Source organism: Nyctibius grandis, chromosome 29 (genome assembly GCF_013368605.1).
Source record: "Nyctibius grandis isolate bNycGra1 chromosome 29, bNycGra1.pri, whole genome shotgun sequence".
NCBI classification, from domain to species: domain Eukaryota; kingdom Metazoa; phylum Chordata; class Aves; order Nyctibiiformes; family Nyctibiidae; genus Nyctibius; species Nyctibius grandis.
The window spans coordinates 1,497,487-1,524,006 of record NC_090686.1 but is presented as its reverse complement, the minus strand read 5'-3'; the positions used below and the strand labels follow the sequence as shown (position 1 = coordinate 1,524,006).

At 45.0% G+C, this 26,520-nt stretch overlaps 1 protein-coding gene across 3 annotated transcripts in view; it reads right to left on the bottom strand.

Annotated features, from left to right (window-relative positions):
* Window positions 1-26,520, bottom strand: part of IP6K1 (inositol hexakisphosphate kinase 1) — a 37,621-nt gene that overhangs the window by 3,936 nt on the left and 7,165 nt on the right. For 2 of the 3 annotated variants that reach the window (XM_068419883.1, XM_068419885.1), the window contains 3 exons: window positions 5,211-5,556; window positions 2,659-2,869; window positions 1,882-2,066 (listed from right to left, as the gene is read on the bottom strand). In XM_068419883.1, the coding sequence (XP_068275984.1) occupies window positions 1,882-2,066; window positions 2,659-2,869; window positions 5,211-5,433 (619 nt within the window). In that variant the 5' untranslated portion in view covers window positions 5,434-5,556. The remainder of the gene's footprint in view (window positions 1-1,881; window positions 2,067-2,658; window positions 2,870-5,210; window positions 5,557-26,520) is intronic. The other variant, XM_068419886.1, reaches the window with a different exon arrangement.

The following is a 26,520-nucleotide window of genomic DNA, read 5'->3' as shown; positions in this document are numbered from 1 at the left end:
AATCCCCACGGACTGAGAACACAAGGCTCGAGTAATAGCACAGTGCTGTTGCTATCAGCCTGCCCCGAGCAGCAACGCTGCCTGGCACGCGGGGGAAACCGGAGAGGCCACAAAGGCAGGAAACAGAGCAGTAACGGGCGCCTTCCATTACCAGCACGCACAACGGGCGAGCCCTCCATCAGGGCACAGCGCTGAGAACAAACCCGGGGCAATCAGCGCAGCAGCTTGTCCCAAAGGGGAAAAAACAACCCCAAAGTTTGCCCCAAGTTGCCCTGCAAGGCACAGTTCAACATGTGACGCTGGAACGGCAGCCAAAGCACAGCTAGATTGAACCTGTGAGGAAGTTTAATGTTTAGAAAAAAAAAAATCTATCATCAACTCTGATTGATTTTGAAAGAGGAACTTCATAAAAATAAGGAAGTGTGATTAAAAAGGACAGCCAAAGAGAATTACTTCTCTGCAAACGATGCAGGCTATTTAAAAATAAAAGCTGGAGGCTCAAAGCACACGTTTGAGAATTCAAAAAGGAAGGCCACACAGCTAACGTGATGAAGAATACAGCTATTAAAAGTAAGATTGTTTCTATGTGAGGAAACCAGAACCAAGCTCCAGCTGGTGAAACAAAAAAACCCCACAAGCTGGCAAGTTCAAGACAAAAGCATGAGGAGTCATTTGTGAAGGCACAGAAAGTAACAAATCCATCTCCAACCGTATGAAGAAGCCAGTCTGACTGCCTGCAGGGTTTAAAGACAAAGTACAAAAGGAGCTACAGGGGAGAGGGTGGAATGGGAGGGGAGTGAAGAGACCCCCTAAAAAGAGAAGAAAGATTAATATTTTGCTGCTTTGTTTACTGGGGAAGAGCTTAGGGGACTCCCAAGCCAGAACTCTCTGAGTTCAGAGAACTCTGAAACTGAAATGCCCAGAGAAGAGACTGGACGTTGAACAGCAAATGAGTTGTGTAAGCCATTTAACACTGCCTTAGTACCAGCAGACTGAAGGGGGGCTACCACAACGCTGACCTACACAGATCTGGGGAACTACAGACTAGCATGACTGGTCTTAAGCCAAAGTCGCCAGCAGGGTCTTTGTGTGGAAATCCATGCCCTTCAACAAGTGACCCAGAAAAGGGAGTGAACAACAAAAATGACAAATTTGCTTGTAGTACTAAGTTACTCAAGGCAGCAAACAGCTGGGAAAAACTCCACAAGGATCTTACGAGACCAACTTGGCCATTAAATGGGCAGGCAAAAGTTCTCTAGAGTTAACAGGCAAGAGAAGGAGAAAAAGATTTTTTAATGCATAAAGCAGCGCATTTTGAGATAACCATTACCAGTCAGGAGTGGGGTCCTGGGGTAACGAAACAGCACTTAGAACAGGAGTGTGTTAGGAATTATGAGGGAGAGGAGAGACAACAGCACTAGCCACCAGTGGAAATCTCTGGTTCACCTGCATCTGCCATATTGTGTGCAGTTCTGGTCATGGTCTCCAGAAGGGTACAGGAGAACTGGAAGAAACTCAAGAAAGGTGATAAGGATGAACACAGCTCCCTCCCAAGGGATTACTGAACAAGGCAGACCTGCCTCTGCTGCCAGGCAAAGCCTGACATGAAAAACTACAGTTCAAAACACAAGCCAACAAAGGACTAGAAAAGAAAGAAAACATGGAATCTAGCCAGAAACGTGGCTTCTCTGAGCATCAGTGTCAGACATTAGTGTCACTGTATGGAGAGCAGGAAAGAATAGTAAAAAAAACCCATGTAATACAGCTTTGCTTGTGTGAACAATGAGAAAGCCAAAGGAAATAAGCTGTCTCAGGCACAAACGTGTAGGCCAGAGCAGCAGCAGCAACCTGATGCACTCAGTCCTGCTTCCCAAAGGATACTGTAGAGTTTTCGGTCCTTGGACTCTGACCGCATGCGGCTCAGCTGCTGCTTATGACAGCGCAGGCTCCAGGGGTTATAGCTGATCTTTTCAGAGCTCAGACCGCTGTTCCCATCCAACATCTGAAATGGAACATCTGAATGGATGTGCAAGTCCGCCCTGGGGCTCTTTGTTTCCTGGATGCTGCTGGTATAAAGACAGAACAAACGTGCCTGTTAAGAGTTCACGCGTTCTTCTGATGCTTATGACTGTCATACCCGCCCCTTGCACACGACTATCTCCTGTTCCTTCTCCTGCTGCATGCTTCATGCAACACAAACCTTCTTCACAGCTGTGGGCCCACGCTCAAGCATCTGGTCTAACATCTCTGCTAGGTTGTACTGTAACTGGTAGAGTAAGCAGGAACATTTGTTTCTCGGGCAGTTCTGGCTTGTGTGAGAAGGCAGAGACCTGTATTCAAATTACCCTTGGAAGAAACCTCTGCGGTAATACGCAGGTGGACTGAAGGGTGTTTGAATCTGCTCCACATGCTTTGGTTCCACATCCAACCAACTGCCAAGGGTTATCCTGTGTCAGAAGCACTTTGCACGGATGAGTTTGTGCTGAATCCAGCAAGACTCCTGGCACAGTTTGCAGTGCCACAGTCTGCCGGGCTAGCAAGTGCAAGACAGCCTGCCGACTGTATGGAAGTGCAAAATGCTCTCAACAAAAGGAGCACCAGAGCTGAAAGGGGAGATTTCCCCCCCATCATGTTGTCACTGGGCCCTCAAAGCGTTACCTTTCAGTGCTGTCACTGGCCAGGCCAGGTTTTTCCTCCTTGTGCTCAGTGCCGCTGCTTGATCTGTGAAGGCTCCGACGCGAGTGCTTGCGCCGTGGCTGGTCCCTCTCTGGCATATCATCCTGCTCCAGAGCCTCATTCTCCACGTAGGGATAGGCCACCAGGTTGATGTAGCCATCGCTGTCTCCCTCAAAACAGACAGATACCACACCTGCCAGAAAGAAATGCCACGTCAGTTCTGTTTCCCAGGGAGGAAATACACAACTGCCAGCACCCAAATGTTCAACAGGAGAGAGGAAAACGTAGCTCGTAGAGCAGCAGAGCGAATCCAGAGCAGTGAAAGGTTTAAAACTACAAGAACCCAAATGCTGTTAGCACAGCACAGAGAAGAAAACCCCCAAACAGTGCGAACAGTGGGCAGCAGCAGGGGAAGCTCTGCCACCCACAGGAAAAGCACAGCTGGTAGGCTGAGGGGGGTGATCATTTCCTTCCATTCAGTCTTGCAGCAAATGTCGTCAAACTGGAGAAAGTCAAGCACAGCCTACCAAGTTGCTGAGCAGAGCAAAACATACAAAATATACATCTAGTTCATTTAGGTAAGTATCTATGTCCTGCAGAAGCGTTCCTGCTGTTGACAAGGACGTTGCTGGCCAAGAAAGAGCGTGCTTTCTCTGCTAAAGGAGCTCTCCAGCATCTGAGCTTGGAAGTAGAGAGCTTTGAGGCTGAGGTGACACTTGCCACTCTTATCACAAGTCAGCCAGCCTCACAGAAAAGGGACCTGCAAGATCCCAGGGCTTCCTATCAACAAAAACAGGGAGCCCTGGAAGTAAAACTGTCTCAGCCAGGTGCAGGCAAGCAGGACCATTTGTGTCCTGCCCAGCTTTACCTTCTGAAGGGTCCTGGAAAGCACCATAGTCCAAGGGAAGGTGTAGGTCTTTCACAGCACAGACTCAGAATATATCTAGCTGGCCAGCCACAGGGCAGGACAACTGACACTTCTAGTTAGGGTTGACATCTTCATCTTTGGGACTCCCCCAGCCCTGAAAATGAGGCTATCGGCCCATCTCCTAACTTGCAATGACAAACATCTTTCATTAGTTTGTCACCAGTATTGAACAGCTGCCAGGAGTACCAGATGCTGGATGCACCAAATCAAATGATTCATCACAAACGTGAGGAAACCTGTCACTGCTCAGCGGATGTAGGCCATCACCTCACTGTCCTTTTTTCCTTATCTGCACATGACAACACTAATGAGGTTCAGGCAGCTCAACGCAACTTCAGAGCGGTTCAGGACTCCAGCATGTCACCACATAAATGCCACTCCAAGTGCTCTGGCTGCCTGGACACGCTCCTCAAGACATCTCTGTGAAAGGGCAATCTTAGAGTAACATCTCAGTGCTCAGACAGGAAATACTATCCCCAATATCACCCTCCCCCAGAACAGTAAGAACAATTTCTGGGACTATCAGGAAACTGCCCGGGACTCTCACATGAAATCCCACACTGAGGGGGAGGTGCATGTCCTATGCCTGTAGGCTACCAGGAAATACCCGACTTCAAGAAGACAGATCTCCATCTGGACTATCAGCTTCATCAGTTTTAAACACACTTCCCAAGGAAAGCCTGACATCACATCAATTCTAGTACCTACACAGGCTTCAGCTGGGCTTTCTGAGGGGTCACTAGAGCACCGTATGGCCCCAGAGTGGCTTGAGGGTACAAGAGGATCTGTCTGTTGGAGACAGTATCTTTCATTCATGGTCTACATACAGACACAGGTAGGTAAGCTGACACTGCTTTGAGACCTTCAGGCTGCAGCCAGATCAAATGGCAAGACCCTCAACAGATGGTGGTCCCAGCTGTCTGGGAAGCACCGTCCTTCCAATGCCACATGGTGACAAAGAAGCAGAGGTAATAGGAACGCTGAGCCCCCCAGAAGGCTACCTGCCAGTGTCACCATCCTGAATAAAAACACATATGGCTGAAAGCATATCGAGCTTCTCAAAGATACAGATGAGCTGTCAACCTCCTACAATGACACAGACACTGGAAAATTCCATTCCTTCAAAGCAGCTGGGGACAAGGCTTCACTTCAGCACTGGGAAAGCAATGCTTCCTGCTTCAGCAGCTTTCTCATACGGGTCCATAAAAGAGACTGGATGAGGAAGTAATAAATCACAGGACTGGAATGTGCAAATGCTCAGTATATGATCTAACCTCATTTGCTCAAGGTCAAAGCTGTAATTGACAATAACTTGGTAGTAAAATTAGTTTAGTTACACGTCCATAACCTTAAGCTTCAGACTGCAACTGTCACACTGCGTATTCTCTGTCTAGAAAGAGGAGCACATTAAACTCTGCATGCCTACAAAAAAAGACTTCCTCCTATCCAAGTGCTCCTCTCAAATTGCTAGCCTGCAAAAGAGAAAGAATTGAAAACAACAAATACAATGACACCAAAAGACAGCAAGACATCAGGAGCTGCAGAAAAATGAGAGGGCTGGTTCTTGAAGCATGTAACTGCATTCTGGAATGACAACAGGCCTCACCTTTGTACTCGGGTGTGAACTCCTTCATTTCCGGGGGCAGAGACTCGTAGAAGCGCTGTTCTCTGGTAATGAGGGGCTTGCAGACAGTATGGTCGTCGTAGCGCATCATGCTGCTGTGGCCACCCACTTGGTGAATGAAGGGTTCCAGGAGGACCCCCCGGTCTCCGGATCCAGTGGCTTTCTTGCCGTACTTGCCCACTTCCATGGTTTGACAAACACACATTGCGTTGGGCACCAGTTGCACTCTTGGAGCATGGGGAGAGCCACATGGGCTGGGAGGGGTAGCTCAGCAGTGGTCAGGCAGCCACACGGGGGAAATCCTGGCAGTCTGCTTCCTTACGATGATCTGAAAAAGCAAAGGAGACTCCTGTGAATGGAGGACCACTTGCGTTCACTCCTCATTTCCTAGGAAAAGGTTTTGGTACTTATTTATATCCATAACTGCTCCTCTTCTGTTCTCTGTTTACATCCCACTTGTTCCAGCACACTCCTCACCACCTCTTTAGTCTTACAGGTAAAGACACACTGATTTGGAGGCAGTCTCATCTAGAGCTTCTCCAATAGGGTTGGCAGAAGACAAGGAAAGGAGGAGATATGAATATTTTGAGCCTCCCATCTTTAGAAAACACTATTTCCTTCCTTTAGTTCATTTTATCAGTAAGGCAATGTGATAATGGAGCACAAACCCCGAGCTACAGCACAATTAAAGCCAAGCCCACACCTGCCTATCAGTAATGGTGACAGAACTAACACAGGCAGCACAAACACTTCAAGAACCTGAATTCCACTCCTTGTGCCTCTACATTTTTAACATCTAAACGAATAAATAATTCCTGTTCACATCCTACCCTAACACTGTTTCCTCCTTTAGACTCCTTCTCTTCAAGCCATGACATGAAAGACTCTCGGCATAAGACAGCCGTTCTGTCGCTGTGCGTATGCTGTAACTGCGTGGATTCCACTCGGATTCTCTCCTTTATTACTCTAAGCCCTTCAGGACAACAACTATTTCCTGATGCTTTCGCAGCACCTACATGCACAAGCCCCTGATCTCCCGAGGTAGGCGAGAGAGATTGCTAAATCCAAATGAGCTTAGAAGTGCTTTGGAGAAGACAGATGTTCTTTTAATGTTTGCAGAGTGCCCGGCACAGCCACCGGATGACGGAAAAGTAAAGCCGTCCAAATTCTCCCCAGATGATGTGCCCTGCCCAGCTTAGATCACCGCTGCTCCTGAGGCTGCCGGGGAAAACACCACAGGATTTCCTCACAACGATGAGTTATCCAAAGTCTTTGGTACAAGAACCATACGGTGACTACAGTTCCTGAATTCATCACACTTCCAGTTTCTTAGCACAGCCACAGCCGAGGGCACTAATTTAAGAACTGTGGGATCTTGGAGGCCTGAACACGGGACACGGTTCAGGCTGTTCCTCGTCCGGCCACGGGATGTCTCCACAGCCACACAACACTGCCAGGCCAGGGGAAGCTCTGGATGAAGATGGGCTCTTCTCCCTCCTCTCCAATTCAATCATGTAAGAGATGCAGCTCAACAGAAAGGAGGGGTGATACTTCATATCGTCTTTAACCCAATCTAATCCCAAAGCTCCCCCACAACCGGACAATGCTTCTCTTTCCCTGTCCACACGTTCCTGCTCGCTCCCTTGCAGTGGATTTTGGGATAGCATGACTGTACATACACTTGAGTTGAATCATCTCACTGACCCGATGGAAAACATTTCCTTCGGTGGTTACATGACCACACAACTACAGTCAGTGTACGGGAAACAATGTGAACATTTAGCTGGCTTTTAACGTGGGGGCAGGGAATAGGAGGAAAAACACACCACATGATGGTCCCTCTCTCTAGCAACTCACATCAAAGTATCTTCAAGGTATCCTTCAAGGCCTGTCTCCTAAACTCACTCAGAGCCTAAGTCATACCACTAAGACAAAAACATGTGGATTTCTCTCCTCCCTCTTATTTGCTTTATCAACAAGAAGTTTCAGCAGCAGAGTCTTGCTTATGTCATACATGTTTTCATCTGATTTAATGGTAGTTAATATCCGAGAACAAGCAAGGTGCCAGCACCTGCAACAGAACAGCACTTCACGGACTTCAGACAAATGCTTTACAGACTTAAATCTCCCCTTGCTGATGCAGCTTTGTCTTGGATTCGGTTTATTTTGCCAATGACTAAAGCAGAGTTTTCAGTTACTTCTAACAATATAGGGGACAAGTTTAACTTCACACCTTCCTGTAGTTTAAACTTCAGGGGACAAGAGGAATAAGAGATTCATCTGTGCAATAACAGTAGTTGCCAGACTCAGGAGACACGCATGTGATTCTCAGGTCTGGTACTGATCCCAGTGCCAGTCACAGAATGTCCCTGGGTCTCATCTTCACCAGTGATGGAAGGAGTACTATTATCCATACTTTAGAAAAGGGGCATAATCTAAGCAAACTCATTAGCTTCAGACACCGTCATTAACTTCAGATGGCGATCACGAGCACCCAGGCAGACACACGCATCCCCCCAAGGCCCACACAGACTGTTCTCGCTGTCAGGAGTGCCTCACCTATGGGCTACAGGCAGATTTTGGCCATCAGAGCAAGAGATTAGAACTCTTGACCTATTTTCAGCAGCCTTCTTTCCTAAAGGTGAGCAACAACGAATAACACACCACCTGAATTATGCTGAGGACAGCAGCCACCCCACTCTGCAGAGTCCCTCAAGCCTTCTCCACTGCACGGCCTAGAGATATCTGTGAGATGACTGCAGTGGTCCAAGGGCTCCGCGGAAAGTGTCAATGAGAACAGGCTGCAGCCACCAAGGGGTGCCCCAGTCTCACTGCCCCCAAAACACCCAACAGGCCAAGTTTTGGAAGTGCAGGCACACCTGTGAGGGAGTGACAGCCACAAAGAAAACGTTCCATGGCCGTGACGCAAGAGAAGGAGCTGGGCACCAGCTGGGGAGAGAGTCCAAACCCGGTTACGACTGCTCCATGCATTCAGCCATGCACTCTGAAGAAAACAGTGACAGAGCCAATATTTTCCCGTGTACAAGTGACGGTGAGAAAAAACACTTTGTGGCAAGCAGCATTTCAGAGACCACATTTTAAAAGAGGAAGCTACTTAGAGCTTGAAAAACAGACACTTTGTAGCTCAGATACAGCTTAGTGTTATCAGACTAATTCAAAGTAAAGGGTTACTACTAAACATGGACACTATCCACAAATAAAGACAGAAGAATCCCAGCAATTTCGAACAAGTATAAAGCTGAAAACTATTTGAAGGACTAAATGTTACTCATCCTTCTTCTGTTAAACAAAGGCATGGGTTCAACTATTTTAGCTGGCTTATAAAATTCAGAGTCCTTCCAAATTCTTCTGTAAAATGCAGTGCATGATGCACACAACAGCTTGAGAGAGCACTTCATCCCAGCAGATCCTCTGGTATTGTCCAACACCACCACTATGGCTCTAATAGCAGTCCAACATTCGGGCTCCCTCCCTTCCAACAGCCTGATCTATAGTTAGCAAGACAGATTGCCCATCAAGCCAGACCCACAAGAGGTGGGGGGCAAGGTTTGGGAGCAGAGTTATCGGTGACTACAGCAGGACATACCACATCCCATATTCTATTATCCTCCCCAGTATTAACTCTGGTACTGGAAGATAATTTGCTCTACAACATTTAAGTCTAGAAGCCCGTCTGTCAGTGTATCTGCTCCAAATTTGAACTGCATACCTCAATGTTCAAACACTTTTTAGGAGGATGGGCATAAAGAAGAGCAATAAGCTGTATTTTCTTGCAGTAATGCACAAAATATTTCCAAACAAAAGCCAGGAAGACACACAAGGTAACTCGCTCTTCCTAACCGTTAAGCGGGGTAAAGCCTGCCCCCAATACCAACATTCCCCTCCAGCAGAGCATATGCCCCTCCACAGAAACAAACAGTGCTGTGCTCTTGAAGACCCAGCCAGAGTACTCTTAAACATGACTGATCCCTGGGTGAAGATGACCCATGTCTCACCAGACCACCACCATCATCAAGGAGATGCCTGCTCCGTCCGGTTCACAGAGCCAAAGCACTGCCACCTGAGGATGCCAGCACAGAACAAGGGAGTGGGAAGAGCGGGGATGTCTTCTTTGATGGCATAACCTAAGGTGACAGGGACACCAGCTTCAGAGGTCACCACACACTTGAGAGGTGAGGGCAGAGAGCTGCACTGCAACGGGTGTGAGAATTACTGCAGACAGCACCACGATGCTGATGTTCTCACTCTTTATAAGCCATCTTCTACAGGAAAACTGGCTATGCTTCATGACTCCCTAGTAAAGCTATTTTCCAAAATAAAAAGGAGAACAAACATCTAAAGTTGTGATGTATTACACAGCAAGAAAGCTGACTGCATTAAGCACTGTTGACTCACGCCTGCCTTGTAAGTGGCTTGGACATCCATCTTTCCAGCATCACCTTGCTGTGGCTCCTAGGACTGTGGCCAGCCCTCAGGACCTGCGGCACTGAAGACTAAGGCAGATGGCCACTGACGATTCAGGAGCTGGGCCACAGGCGAGGGATAAATACTGACCTCAAGGTCAGCTAACAAAAGTTGGACTTTCCCTTAACAACCCCAAAGCAGTCAGAAGCAAAGCACAAGAAAACAAAATACCAGTATACCAGGCAAGAGGCTTCTGGCCTGGTGACTGCTGCTTGCAAGCTAGTCTTGTTGGCAAAGAGCAGAAGCAGCTAGCACCCGTGCCGAAAAGCGTGGTGTCTTCTACTCACGCTGGACTGGGTGAACCAACTTCTACAGAAGAAAATCCAGTCTAAAAAAAAACAACCCACTTCTCCCACTGTGCTATGAGATCAGCTTCCCAGCACAAAAGCTCACTCACAGGCCTGAGCCATGTCTGTCTAGCCAGCAGAAAATGGAGATGACCCCTGGGACCTGGGCAGAGAACACAACTCTGCAAGAACGTACGGCGACGTTTAGGATGCAACCAGAAACATTTGGCCAGCCTGGTATCCAGGAAGCTACAAACCTTCCCAGCCTGCTTAAGCACATAGCTTTGAATCCTGATCCTCCCCCTGCATCTTGTCCAACGCTTGAACTATTACCAAATACAGCCCTTTTTGGACACGCTGCCCTCACCAAGGCAAGTGTGGCTCTTCAGATGGAGGCCAGGTAGTGGCATATGATCCTTGTGCGTGCATCAAAAGCAAAACAGAAGTTTTAGGGAAAGCTGCTGACGAATGCCAACCGTGAGGGTGGTGGAGGAACTGCAATAAACCAGGCCACGGAGAGGACAATGGCCGCTAACAGGTGTGCTTCCACCCTACGCCATGAGCTGAACGAAAGCACGCTTCCTTCACCGATACTCTTCCTGCCTCAGCAACAGGGTGCAATGCACCAACTGCTGAAGTGTGCACAAGGAAAGAGCCTCATCTACTTTGAGATAGAGCTTGACTGAACTTACAGAAAGGACCACAAAATTAAGCTTGTAATACAAGTCCTTAGGCATACCCAGTGTTTGTGTCTCCTAGAGACCTGAAGGAAGACATTTGTGCCATACGTGTATCATGCTAATCACAAAGCTTTAGCGCTTCTGCCCGTAGCCTGTGAGACCAAGCATTTTCTCCTCTTCCCTTCCTAAGAAGGAGCGGAAGCCAAGCCTCCTCAGCTCTTTCTGAGGAAAGAGAGGCTGAGCTTTGCACTTTTAACTACGGCTGGAATGCCTAAACCACTCGTTAAAACCACTACCTAGATCTGGGGTTAAAGAAGGCTTTTTTCTTAGACGCCAGATTACCAGGAACTGCAAAGGCCCTTCTGCTGTCACCTACACATAAAGCACAGCGTGCTTTCAAGGAGGAACGAGGTACTTGAATTACCTGCTAGGGATCCAGACCCAGGGCACAGACAATGCCTGTTTTCTCACACTGGCACGCTACAGTCGTAACTCCTCTATCTTTTTTTTTTTTTTAACGCCAAGCCAGAGCACACAACAGCGTGTAGCGATGTCTGTCACGCTTGGCAACATATAGGAGCAGGTGCTCTGCAACACTTTGTGAACATCTGCCATGCAGCTGTCTGCAAGCCAGGGTAACCACAGCCGGGGCTCAAACGGCTCTTCCAGTTTGTGTTCCTGTTTGGCCTGACGCTGGAAAAGCTGGCACCACTGCGATAACATCAGGCTGGGGAGCGGGAGAGGACTGCACGTAACAGGGATGATATAATCTGATTTAATTCCCTTGCTGCTCTTTTCTCCAGGCTTGCCCTTCTTCACTGGAGAACTGCAGCGCGTTGGCAGGAGGGCACAGGCTGCCTGGGGACCTGCCAGTCCTTGTCACTGCTATCAGTGTCACTGCAAAGGGGAGGCTGGAGGAAGGTCCATCCCCGGTCAGGTCATCACCACTCTTTCCAGCGGGCAGAAAGGATGAGTGCTGAACCCTGCTGCACCTCACCACAAAGATACCCTACCTCAGTAGTAAAGGGCACCTTCCTTATCTGTTCAGAAGCACTGGCTTCAGTTCAAGCCCAAGAGTTTCCATAGCAGCAAGACCTGATCGAATACGTACATTTATCAGTACTGGCCCAGAAGGTTTTCTTCCAAGCTTGTGCCTAGGAGAGCAGAATCATCCAGTATCAGCTTTGCATTTTATAGGCGAGATGAGAATATGACACATGCTTTTTAGAGAAGAGCTTAGGGAAGATCAATGCGTGTGAGGCCTCACTGCTCAGCTTTCTGTGCGCTAATTTCTGGCTTCTCTTCATCTCGTTTACAAAGAGGGGAAAAAAGTCTCTGCTGGATACAGGTTATTTTTAAACTATTCCAAAGTAAACACTGCCGTTCAGCACAGCTCTCAGATCCAATGGTCAGAGACAGTTAGAAAGGAACTTACTTTCAACAGTCACAAACCACAAGGAACCAACCTAACCCACTAAGAAAAGACATTTCTTGAATTCACAGTATGATGGGGCTCATAGCAGAAAACTCATCAGCAGAAAACCACTGTCCTTGCATTCACAGGGGAAAAAAAGGAAAAAAAAAAAAAAATCACATCAATCCCATTGAAGAGGTTCGGCTCAAAGACTCACTTGGGAAGAATCTGTAACTCAACTTCTAGACTGAATAAGCAAAGGGAACAATGTCATCTCCTGCCTCAAAAATCCTACGTTTAAAGTTTTCGTGAATGTTGGTAATAAAGCGCACGAGCTCTTCAGTCCCAGACCTTGGCCTCCTCCTGGAGAGTGAGCCTTAAATAAACCAGCCACATCCCTAAGGAAATCCTGAAGGACTGCAGTCATCCAGGTGACTCCACCCAAACGCCCCCCCCAGCAGGAAGATGATGGAATGACTATGCTGAGTTCAGCATGAGGAGGAGTACGTTCAGAAACAATGCACTTTCATGTCAGCTGTGGGTACCGAATTCTACAACCTCAACAGCCTCAGAAGGTGGGACAGATGAGCAGGTAAATGCACCACGCTAATCTGCTGACATGAAGAGAATGAGTCAGTGCTGGTGGTGCTTGTGCTGAACGAGAGGACAACCACACCGCACAGAAAGCCACTGCTGGCAGAGAAAAGGAAGGTGTGATTTTGTGGTAACGTGCACAGAGCTTAGCCAGAGGGACAGCACTGGGGAGGACTGCTCAGTGCCAGCGGCGCAACGCCAAACAGACAAGACCCACAGCGATCAGGTGAGCAGCAAAGTCTCAGGTTTGTGCCACAACAGGGACGAAGCGAACAACTAGCACCTCCTAAGCAAGTTCTTACCTCATCTTCTCCTGGTTAAAAACGCCCAAGTCCTTGGAGGTGTCAAGGCCAGAGCCAAGGAAGTCAGTTTGGTCTAATCACCTACAGAGTAACTGCTGGCCCCTGGTCTGGAAAGATGCTGTCATCATACACGTGTGCAAGCACCTCTGGAGCTGGAGCTCCCACTCACACCTCCACACAGACTCAACAAGTAGCAATGGCTGTGCACCTTAGGCTGGTGTCCCTCGGGCTCCTAGTCAGTACAGACATCTGGAAGGCCGGTGGGAGGATGGGACAAGATCATCCCAGCTCACATAAGAGCAAGAGGAAACCTCCAGAGAAAGCACTACACACCCAGAAAAGAGAAGTACTTGTGCAGCAATAAAATCAGTTTTCAGGCTCAAGAGGGAAACTGACAGGAATGGAAAGAAACAGTCGATGTGCTGCATCCTACACCTGCCACACACAGAAGCAAAGCACAGAGCCCAAAGTGAGGATTCTGCAACAGGAGAAACTGTCCCTATATAGGGAAATGACAGAGTCAAAAAAACATACATCAAAAGCTTGCCCTGCACAAGGAAAAGTGCATGTTGATACTTTATTCATCCACCACATTCTCTCTAGTTTGGCAAAACACATTTTTGGGGAGGAGACTACTGCTTGTCCTGGTTGCTCTTTAAAGTGATCCTCCACAATGAAACCAACTCCATCCAAATGCCTGGCTTTAAAAACATACCCAGTATTACGTTCAGATTTCTTTTCTAATTTCTCCTTCAGTTATTTCTTCAGACCATGGTTACACAGGCAACCCTTTGACAGCTGCACCAGCATGAACAGCACCCTCCCGCTCAACTCTGCTGTGCTGGTACAACTGTTGCAGCCTCACCATGAATCAAATGAGGGAACTGATCGCAGTTAAAAATAAAACAGAGATTTGTTTTGGTTTTTTTAAGGATTACTTTTCAACCCAGGTCAGATCCCCAATCTATTGTGCAGCTGTACAAACAGTTGTATCAGCACAAGGTGCCTGAATTGCTGATGGTTATCCTTGTGCCTAAAGCCAACGTTTGCATTCCCAGCTCACCTCTTGTTTCATGGCTGCTGTAGAACAGGATTACTTACTAAACTGAACACGTAGGGTGCTTTATTGCTGCAGCTCGCAACCGCGTGGAGGGTCTCTTTAATGAGACAAAATGAGGTCACGCTGATGAGTATCCTACAAGTAAGGCATGGCTACTGAGCTCCCTTGAGCTGTTGCTTGTCCTAAATTATATGTCATTTTTGCAGTCTGCATGCTGAAATAAATATAAACCCATGACTAACAAAGTCACTGATGCGAATGAACAGCTTTGGGCCAAGTTCTGAAACAAAACTCTCCCAGAAATTGCATAACCATTAACTATCTTGGTGATCTTCCATTCGAAAAAGCTCAAGCCTACACGATGTGCAGATTCCCACTGATTCGAAGACTGTGATGTTCAAGGAGCAGGGAATCTATCTGCAGTTTTGGCAACTCTTCTATTGCAGTTAATTTTAACAGGGAAATACAAAAAGAAAGATGGAAAACCAAAATAAGCACTAAGCAATGATGAAATGCTAGCACACTTTAGAAATGATCATGAGAGAAACAGACTAAAGGTTCTTTTCTCAAATTACCGGCTCAAATACTGTTTGAAACAAAACCAACTGAAAATACTTCCTATTTGATGGCTGCCTGGCAACCTGCTCGAAAGGCTCCGGTTCTCAGTTCTCCGCTTTCAGCTGGTGACAGGTATCCACATCAGACACACACCACTATGTAAGGCCTTCTCATTGAAAACAAGGCACAAAAGATTGAACCACCATTAAGATTTGACTTCTGGAACAGGGTAGGAGGCACGTTAATGAAACAGCTTCAGGAAACAAGATTTCTAGAGCTTCTGTTGTGTCTGCTCTAGAAGGCAAGAATCACAGTCTCTAAGCTGTTCAGCAGCCTTGTTTTGTAGATGTCATCAGATCAATCCACGAGGACACAGAAAACTAACAAAATCGGTATTTGGTAAACCTTACCCTTCCTTCCTTAACACACATCTCAGGGTATAGTTCCATGACAGCTCAAACCAACCTAAGTGAGTGCTCTTCAAACCCATCCCCTCTCCTGAGTCAGCACTGGCACTCACCCGATCCTGCGCAGAAACGAGCCTGGCAAAAAAGCTAACCCGGAAAAAAAAATTGTTTTTGCCAATGTGGCTTCCTGAACTGGTTTAGTGCCAGTGCCTAACGAAAGTAAAAGGGGAGAATCATCCAGCAGGGCAAGGGCAGGCAGAAAAGCAGCAGTGCCAATTCCATTCAGCTGTCCTGCAACCATGCGCTCAGAGAACAGTCTCACCCTGACTTTAGAGACATGAGTTGCTGCTCCCAGCGGAAAGATCATTCAACTTTTTCACCTCTCTCCTCACGTCTTCTTTACACCAGCATTAGCACTCTTGCAGACAGCTAGGTTAAGTAGGAAACTAAAACAGTAACTTATAGAACAAACCAAAAAGCCCTTAGTTTTCAGCCAGGTCAGGTCCCTAACAGATCTGACCATGGGGTTCAACAATCCACCTAGCATCAGAAGAAGAGAGAAGGTGGGAACCTGTGACTAAAGGCAAGGAAAGGAAAGGCTAAAGCTCAACTTCAAGCGACTGCAAAGCTGCACTCTTACTCAGACAAAATATCACAACAGGACTATGTAACATTTATACAAAAACTTTTCTATACAAAAGATTTAAATTGTACATAAAAAAAAAAATCAGCAGATCTAATTCTTCATGTTTTAATTTTCCACAGCACACCATTAATATTTCAAATGCCGTGTTTCCTCAAAAATAAATCTTTAATTTGTTAGCAGCACTATTTTCAGAGCAAAAGAGCTACTAAAAATATATAGGGGAGAGTGAGAAACAGCCTGTTGTGATTAACTAGGGCATGACAAACAGCAGCAGCATGTGCAAGCAGTACCGGGGAGCAAAGCCAGGAGGAACAGTGACAACAACATTATACAAACAACACTGATTCATGAACAACAAAGAATTCTTAGAAACTGCTGCCTGGGTTATGTCCAAGGCTCTCTTTACCTTGGTTAAACTATTTAAGAAAGTCACTTCAGAAAGCTGACCACTTCTGCACAACCAAGCTTTTCTGGAAGCAAGAGCTGATCCTTCTAAATGGCTTTACGTAGGGAAACACTGCAACAGTTACTGTGAAGGGATCCGTAATCAAACTGGTTTCAGCAGTCATGCATGCAACTTCAGTGCAGGTACTACCCAGAGGCCATCATTTAAGGCTGCATTTAGACACCCGAATTTCTCACAACTCTCCAATACAAGTGAAATATAGGTGCAACAAAATAAGGCAAAGGTAAAACAGCGGTGAAGCTGCAGAGTGCTAAGCAGAAGCACGTGGTCCTATTTAGATCAAAGCATGCTCTAAGTGTCTCATGAGTAATAGACTAGTATCTCTACGGAGTAAGACTTCATAACGCTGTCACATAAGATTATCAACCCGTACACACACAGCTGTCTTCTGGCAGGTAGTCTCTGCTTGTGCAAACCTGAGGCAGTAGGAGTTTTACAGAGGTCACGACTCTGGCAGGATTCACCTAGATCTATTTTCTGCTGCTGTGAGTTGAAATATGAAAAGGGGAGAGAAATTGATCACAAAGAGGCAGAGCTTTGCACAGGGATTGTTTCTCACCCCACAAAAGGTGACCTCCGAAAGCCTCTTTGACTCTCCTCTCCCTTAAGAGGATTATGAATCCTACCCTTGGGAAACCTTTGCTCAGCTACTGGCCCACTGATATTGCACATTAATACTATGTCTTGTCTCTTCATTCTTATCAGCAGAGAGATACTAGGAGAATTTATAAGGTCACTGCTCAAAGATCACAACTTTAAATGGAACCTCTCGTGTAAGCAGGGAAAGCCACAGCCAGTGGCATTTGGTGAGGACTCTGCTGTGTGGCTGTCACATGCCCGGCTGCAGGTTTGCTTAGTGCTTCCCTGCTCAAATGCCAGTTCAGCTTACTGGCACATGCAGGCTGCCGACTACCCTTGGAAGCAGACATTTCATCAAGGAACAACTGAAAACCGGAGACCATCATACACTAAAAAGTTAGGGCAAGTCTAGTGAATGTGGTTCACAGCTCCACCACTCATGCGCAGCCTGTACCACCGAAGAGAAAGTCTCAGCGAGCACTACGTCCAGGTGTATCTTCAAGGAGTGAGGAGCAGCAATGCATCGCAAGAACACACCGGCATCTCAAATGGAAAGCCAAGGAGTAGACTGCAGCAAATTGAATTACACCAATCTTTGTTTTTCACAGACACCAGGAATGAAGAATTTGAGGACAATTTTTCCCCCGTTCTTTTCATTTTTGCACCTTCCAACAACACACCATTTGGACATTTCTGAATGGAGACTACGAAGCAAGTCCCTAGACAACAGTGATCAGGAATTATTTCCCTTGCCACTTAATAGCACACAGATGTGAAGCATTCTATGCTGCCATGCAGGTGAACACATGCAGTTTTTCCATTATAAAGTAATCAAAGTTAAAATGCATTATGAATACCATAGTTATGAAAACTGCAAAGACTAGACACGAAGAGAAACCTTAACAGGTAGGAACACATTGCCAGCAAGGATGCAGAATCTCCGTGGATGGAGATTTAGGATGAGACTGGACATATATACAAGCTAATCCCAATGGATACAATCAGTTCCCATTTGGGACAAACGGTAAAATGGTCTCGGAAAAAAAAAAGTATGTGGCTAACACCACAGAAGTTCTTCTCAGGTGCATCTGTAAGAACACTCCACGTTTTTGGCTGTTTCAGACTACACAGTCCGATAGTTAAGTGAAGCCAAGAGTTAAGATTTTTTACCAGTAACTGTACAGAGACACTACAGGGTTAACCACATAAGCACAAAAGCCACAAGGAGCTAAACCCATGGAGAATTATTACAAAAGCTGTAAATGCAGAGGTGCTCAAATTACATTCGTGAAGTAGTTTTGATAAAACAAGAATGATCTACAGCTTTCCAAGAGACCACTAACTGAAAGACAAACATAAGCATCTTGTGGTGAACTTGGCTTTTTAGTATCTGTTCTCAACTTTTGAATTATGATGCTTTTAAAACAGAAAAAAACAGCTTTGATTAAAAAAATGTCAGTTGCTGCAGATAATTGATTTCCACAGAAAAATCCCCAACTAGGACAAAACAGAACTTCTAATTGCTATTTTTAATTCTACAGTGACAAAAAACCTCAAGACAAACGTTATATAAGACCATTAACCTCTTTGCTCATAACTGGCACCTTAATTTAGCACACTACCACACCAGATAGCTTAAACTGAATTCTTAATGCCAAAGCCTACCACTGGCTGCAGCAAGGCAGTAACAGTGATAATGGAAAGGAAAAAATTTCCAAAGCAAGCATCATATACTGAATTTTGCAATTACAGTTCCTTGGGCACAAGCAGATATACCTGAGCCTGCCCAGCTTTAACGAAACTGTATTCTTTCCAGATGGGCAACCCCAAAAAGATGATCAGATGCTCCCTAGTATTTTAGAAACACTGAAGAGAAATCAAAGTACACAGTAGGTCTGGACTGACAGAAAACCTCCAACTTGCCCTTTATCCTAGAAAGTGCGTCAAACCCAAAGAGGCTGTAACCTGCTGAAAAGGAAATTATGTTTTAAGCAACTATGTTTCTTCTTTACAAACCAACCTCTCAGCATTCCACACACATCTTCAATGGCAGTTTAAGTCAGTTATGACCGAGATCTCCAAAACTGCCATGCATTGTACTTAACCATAGTTCAGTGGCTATCACATATACACATACGACTGAGGGGAAAAACGAAACAAGGTAATCTTGAAGAACATTCACATCAATCCCCACACCATCCACCCCCAAGCAAAGACATTATTAATCTTCTACATTGCTAACAAGCAAGAATGATGAATTTCAACCAGACAGCCTCTTAAGTACTGTCTTCCATCCATTCTTACCACATTGTGGCAAAGAATGACGTTCAGGAGGAAAACAAAGACTGATTAAGAGCCTGCTTTCAGAAGCTATCGTCCTGCTGTGCGGAAAGAGCTCTATGAATCACCAGTTCATCCTCCTCTGACTCCATTTACTCTTCAGAATTCCCTGATGTGCTAGAATTCATACTCCACCCATCCAGACTGTAATGTCCCAACTTGCATACAAGAATATTGTGGGAGACAGCATCAAAACATTCAGTAAACTTAAGCTAAATGGCCTCTAGCGCTCTTCCTCATCCACAAATCCGATTATTTTATCACAGGAGACAATGAGGTGGGTCAGACACAACTTACCTTGGGTAAATCCACACTGACTGTTCCCAGTCACACTCCTTCATATGCCCAGAAAGGTGTACCAAAAGGACCTGACCCACAACTGTCCCCAGACTGAAGTGAGGCTGAGCAGCCTGCAGGTTCCTGGATTATCCTTTGGGCCTATTTTGAAGACAAGTGCAACATTTGCCTTTGTCAAGTGATCAGAGACATCCCAGCACCTTCGTGACTTTTCAAAAATGACCAAGAATGGCATCACTATGAGACAGCCAGCTCAGCATCTTTGGGTGCAGCCCATCAGGTCCCATGGACTCATGTGGCTCAAATTCTCTCACGTAATCCCTCACTCTGTTTTCATTTGCTTCTGAATGCTGTTTCCTCTTTGAACCCTGCCTCTAAACACAGGGGCCTGGGAGACCTTGCTGCTGAAGACTTATGCATAAAAAGCACTGAATACCTCAAGCAAGTCTGTGCCAACCATCACTCATTCAGCCACCTCATTCAGCAGTCTTTGTTTAGCCTTTTACTGCTGATGTAGAGGTAGAAGCTACCTCATAATTATCAGGGATGTTGTAAAAAGCACTGTCCTGAGAGAAAGTAGCTGTTTCCGCAATTCAAAGACAGAAATGCAGACTAACATAGCTGAGTTTGTTCTGTCTCTATTCCAGGTTGTCAAAGAAACCACAGGTCTCTTTGCAGGATGTAAAACCAACTCGCTGGAGAGTCGCATGACCCCATTTCTAAAACATTTGGCAAAAAAGCCTCGCTGTCGGCCAGGCTGAGTGAATGTAGCAAAGGGAAGTCGGCTCTGTAAAGAGCTAACCTAGGCCCTCCTGAAAATCCCTCAAAAAGTTTCACGGAGAAGCTTCTTTTCAGCTTTAACTAAGAAGAAAAGTCTAGATGATGGAATGAGAACTAAGATTTTCACCCAGTTAGATGCCAACTAGCTCTAGGTATAGAAAAGGAGATGCTTTGTGACGCCTCCATATTCTCATGGTTTTTACATGCACAGTATCTCAGTGTATCACATGAGGGGGAACAGCAGGAGAAAACTTGAAGCTGTTCTAATGCTCCCCAAGAGAAAGGAGAACCAAAGGACACAAAACGCTTGCAGCCTAGGTCATTGCTGCAGGCTTCTGGCATCGAGCAGGCGTCTCGTCGTGCCACACTCGCACTGCCAAAGCGACGGCAGTGCCTGCTGTGTCGGAAAGCTAGCACGGAAGTGTAACACAAGGAAACAAAAGTACATTTTACCAGACGCCAGAACTCGCAAGTCTCCCCTGCCCCCTTCTGGGAACAAGGTGGATTTGAAAACTTCAATATCTATTTCCAACGATAAAATTGTTTACTTGGGCAAAGAACCAAAAGAAAACCAGAATGAGCTTTTGCCTCAAGCAGAAGTCCCTTTGGCAAAGACATGGATACTACGACGTACATCTCCTTCAGCAGGAGAGACAGACTCAAACCGGATTTTCTTTACCCGTACAGTGAAGCCACTGACAGAAACTCATGCCTGCCAGAAAATGGTCTGACAATCCACTACAGCTCAACTGCTGTGACTAAGCCAATTGATTTCCCAGGTCATGATGCAGATGCACAATGCAGACTCCCTTGTCCTGCATCCCAACACCTCCACTACTTACTTCCCCCCAAAAAAAAAAAAAATAATTAAAAAAACACAGCAACTAGAGCGAAACTTGCATGATACACATTAACTGCTCATAAACCTTCTCCACAAGTTACGGAAACCACATTCTGTTAAGCTGCTGACTGAGACCTGAATTAAGCAAAAACCCCTTTGCAGTATCTTGCCACCCCACGTATTTATCTTGAGATCTTAAATGCAAAAGGTAAACAGACCTCATTAGGGCCAGAGGAGAAAAATTCTCTCACTTGCCTCTTCCTCCCACTGCTAACAAGGAAAACATTGCACTGCTCTTTGTGCATTTTTGCATTTCACAGCATTAAAAAAAAAAAAAAAAAGTTGCACTTTCCTGTTCACCTCCAGAGTGCAGTCCTGCAGTACACTGCTACTCAGAAAACTTAGCAGATATTCAAACACTTCTCCTTTGTCTCTGCTTTTCCTGTGGGCTACCGAGGAGGAAAATTAAGCAAAGACCCCACATACCATTCCCAGCTGTGACAAGGGGAAGGGAATTTCCAAAGGAACAGAGCACAGCTCCTGTTAAGCAGCCATTTTGGATCTGTGAAGAGAAGCGTTTCTCATTTTGAAGAGACTGACCCTGCAGCAGAGATCCAGGAACTCTATCCAAAGACCATATTGTGAGCAACGACATGTTCTGTGCTCTCCCCTCCCTTTGCAAAGTCAGCTGGTAAGAAGCAGAAGCTGGCTCCAGTACTCAGGAAGCAGCACAAATGTTTTGTTTCCTAGGAATTAGGACAACATCTAGATTTAAACCTATCAAGTCTGAGAGCTATGCATCAAAGCCAAACACAAACTTGCCACGAAGAACCATCACAAGCAAGCTGATCTCACCCTTAAGGCCTTTCAAAACCAGCATTTAATTTACTCACTTCAAGCTCACTGTAAAGCAACTTTACAATTACTACGATATGTTGTGGGCTGTGACACCACTCTGATCCATCTCCTCCTCAGATCTATACATTGCCCTTTTTCTGAGCCATCTGAGAATTAATTACATGGAAATGACCAGTGTTAGATAAAAGGATTACAAGCAATTGGCTCTCTTAAAGGAACTGAGGACTACAGGATCTCTGCCTTCAAGAAATCTGTAGCAATGCCCATTCAGTACAACTTGTGCTATTAGAAAGAACAAGCTTAAGATCCAAACATCAGTACTACACCCATCTTCTCACTTGTGGCCAGAAACAAAACACATGCTCAGCCATGGCATGGGTCCTACCTCTGCCTTGTCACCACTAGACCACATCAGAGTAGCATCCTGACCTGAGGAAGTTCTGCCAAAACTGCAGGTGCTACACAAACAGCAGCTTTGAACAAAAAGATTAATACTGTGACTTTAACACATTGGCTGCATGAGCTCCACCTACCCCTCCATGTAAAGCAAGGCAGGAACAGTAAGCTTCACAGCCTCACGCGATCTGGAATTTCACTACCCAAGAGGACTTCAATCTCACATAAGCAGGCAGAGATATGCTAGGGCATTTCGGCAGTCAGAAGTGATTCTGAGAGGGAATGGAGGGGCACATGCATTAGAATTTGATTTGGTTACAAGATTCTTTAGATAGTCATAATCTGAGGTCATCCAAATGGAAAAGAACTAGGTAGGAAAAGGCTACTGGTTTTGGTGCTTCCACTGAAAGTTTCAATGATCTTGGTCAAACCTATTCAGTCCTGGTGTACTTCAGCCATCAGCAAAACAGCACTTCATAAAGGGACCGCAGGATAGTTAAGTAAACTCTCTGTATACTGTTTTGAAAAGTCTGCAGTTTGGTGATCATATATTTTCCATGATCCCCCTGCACTCCATTTCAATTCAGTCTTACCTGATAATTAAATTATCAAGATTTTAAGAATTTGTGTCCTAGTCCATCAACAATCGCATTGAGTTTGTTAACACAGATTTAAATTAGGGCACCTCTTTCAAGTGAAGGCAGTGCTGTGTTTGGCTGAAGAACCAAATCCTTTAGCAACTTTTCTGCTCAAATGGCAGAAACAGAAAAGGACAATCTAGGAGCACATCAGTTCCACAGAAAGACTTAAAAGCAAGATTATCCAAACAAATTCACTTCATCCTGCTAAACAAATTCTTGTGCCAAAAGCACAAGGAGCAGCTGTTATCTAGAGGTTTCTTCTGCTAGCATAGTTCTGAGACACTGATATTAAACAAAATTTGGGGCTTGCTTAAGCATCTGAAAAAGGTCAGAGAGGCAGAGAAATCCAAGGCAGTCAGATGTACCGTAGCCCAGATTATATCAACGCTCAGGACACAGCTTAATATGAGCAAAGGGAACTGCAGGTTGCCCTGTGATGCCAAGTGGACACCCATTCTGGAATAAATACAGCAAGGTTTGTAGGGACAGGTAAAATCTTTCACTAGACCTAACTGAGGATGCCCTCCACTCCTGCTGCAATCCCTTCCATTCTTACACTGCTGATGAAAAAATTAGTTCAGCTGGAAGAGACACATTTTGGGGCGCTACTTTTCTACCTAATCCTTCTTTCCTTGGAAAAAGCGCTGAGAGCTCATGCGCTAGTCACAATGACAAAATAAAAAAAAAGCACTCGCATCACTGTCTACCTTCTCAATATCCCCAGCAAAACAAGCGTTATCTTAAAAGTGCAGTTTTACCACTGTAACTGTATCTACATTAAGGGATTCCACTGGCAGAGCAGCACTAGGCAAGGACGAACATGTTGATTAATGCAGCTGTCCCAAGCATTTGTAGCAGAAATGACCTTATAAGCATGTCCACAGGGAGTTAAAGCCACATAATCACATTGCAAATCCATGTCCACTACCTGATATCAGTTTAATTTTCCTAAGCAGATGACCCTTAAGGGTCACAGGCAAAAACCCATGAGCTATAAGTTCCCAACTTGACACTTCTTCATTGTGATTTTTTCCATGAGAAAGTACCAAATAAAGGTACATTCTCATATACAGTACATTCTCTTGCACGGTCAACTCACTAAAAAAGGAAAAAAAACAAACAAAAAAACACAGAGAGGAGAAGGAAAGAGAAAAGTCTGAGCTCCATGTTAGGAAAAAAACGCAACTCAATGCAGGTGCTGCAAGAAAGTAAACAATGCCATGGAAATACAGGGATAAAGTGCAACATTTTGTGTTTGAGGTTTTGACTAGGAAATAACTTAAAGTTTCTAACAAACCTATTTTAGACAAAGACAGTGCGCTAAAGCCAGTACACAATTTAAGTAAAATATATGATATAGTATCTGTCGGCCCTTAAAGCTAAGGTAGATTTTTTTGGAACTAGCTACAACCCTAAAGAGAATTTTATACAAGGATACTCTCACATCCCTTGTGACATTAAAAAATCCAATACGGCAAAACATACACGACACACAACTCAGGGTCATAGAAGAGATTTTGGTCTGGGCCTTTTGTTATCCTGTTACTCTTCTGGGGATCAGCATAATCTGCAAGACTCTCAATCACTCATACTGAAAACCTTCAAGCTGTTAAAATACCTCAGGGGTTGTTTTGTGGCTTGCAGTATGTTCTGGAAGGTAAAGAGCAAAGAATCAACAGAGATGCCCCCAGCCACTTGAGTTAAAATGAAAGGCAACCTGAACCTGAGGCTATCTTCTCAGAAGATACATGAATTGGACGGCTAGTCACAGCTTCAAGCTTGGCAAGATGCTATGCATTTTGAAGGGCAAAAACCAAAACCTGGCATTTAAAAATGTCTGCAAGATCATTTTACCAGACCAGGAGCCAGCACTGCCATCCTTTGGTGCCACCTTCTAGCAAACCTCACACTTCCAAGGGATCCAATGTAACTTTGGCTTTGCAAAAAGAAACACCCAAGGAGGAGCGTGCTCCTAGATGCCAAAGCAGCAGACCCTGAACACAATTCACCCTACTGTATTTCTTAAGCTCCTTCCAAAGGAAAAGTACCTTTAATACTCCAAATCTTCATTATTACTCTCCTTATATACTGACACTGGACAGCAGGCCTCTTGGAATACTCTGCCACACCAGCCAGTTCTGCTCTGAAGGTCTGAAACAAACTCCTCCTTTTCAAATGAAGTGAAGAATCAGACAAACGAAGCCTATATTTAACTTCCTATTCACTGCAGCAGTTGCAAACAAGTTTTTGTAAACACTCTACACGTCACAAATTTCCAGTATCTTATCTAAATGTTAAGCTGCTGAAGTAGAGCTCAAAGCTCTTTCCAACAGGCTCTCGAGAGTGCCACTTATAACAACTGAGGCTACTGGCTAAGTAACAGAGCTGTAAAAGCCAAAGTAAAAAGAAAATTATTTGTTAAACCTGATCTATTGTCAAATTGGCTTGCATCTAATTATTAAGTGCAGCACTTGCATATATATAAATAAATAAATTACTTTTGCCCCATATGCTAAAAAAGCACAGCTCACATTCATTTGGAAGACACACAGACTGTGGCAAGTTTGCTTTTAATAGCAGGTCTGTCTCAAGTGTATAAAAGCTACTTCGATTTTTCACACCTTAAATTCCTCTAAAGATACTGGAAGACGATGTTGCAGCTTCTACAAAACGTTAGCCTGCTAAATCAGATGTATTCTCCCAGCCATCTGGGTTACAATACACCATGGGCCATATATAGCTAGGGAAAGCAAATTTATTCTTTAATTTTCTTCTCCAGCTCAATACAGTGTGATAACAGGTGCCAGAAGCGTACCCTCTCAGACTGAGAGACACAGACTAACAAGCACTACGGGTAGAAAATAACATGCAGTTCTCGTCTTTGCAGATCGTAAGAAAACTGCAAATGATAGCAAACCTGAAACAACAGGAACTGCTTTGCACTCACAGAAGAGTCAACCTGTCAAGCTCACTACCACAAGACACTGACCTTATCAGAATTTTTAAAAGGTTTTGAATTTTATTCTGGTTGTCACATCACAATAGGATGAAGTACAAAACCCACAAAGTCTGGAAACACTTCACAGTCTAACCTGTAACCTTTAACTGCCAGGTTTTAGGAAGATATTTTAACTGCAGTGGATAAAGACCTTGGTTTACTTTTGCCTGGTGAATGATACAATACCCTTAACTACTTTAACTAAGAATATTTGAGTTGAGCTGCATTTAGAAATCAGAATTAATTTTTAAGACAACTGTTTTTTGTTATTAGGTGAACCAAGTTATCAGTAGGTTTACTGTATTCTCATACATAGGGAAGTGTCAGTCCTCAGGATGCTACATGACTTATGAACAGACCACGGGAACAGAAATACCTGTGATCTTACTTAACTAGAGCTAAGAATAATTAAGTGGAAAACCAGAAACCCCGAGTGCTGCTGCGACAGGAAAAAAATACCAGCGTGCATAGCACCTGAAGAAGAAAGAGTGAAAACTATCCAGATTCCACATGATGCAAACCAGTGGTACTTATTCCGTCTGAGTAATAGAGTCAGAGGTTTTCTCTCTGTTCTGTAAAAATAAAAGATGTATAAAACATGCCTGATAACGCTTATTGGTTTAGATTTAGCTTACCTTCAAATTTTAATAAGTGTATTCAGGT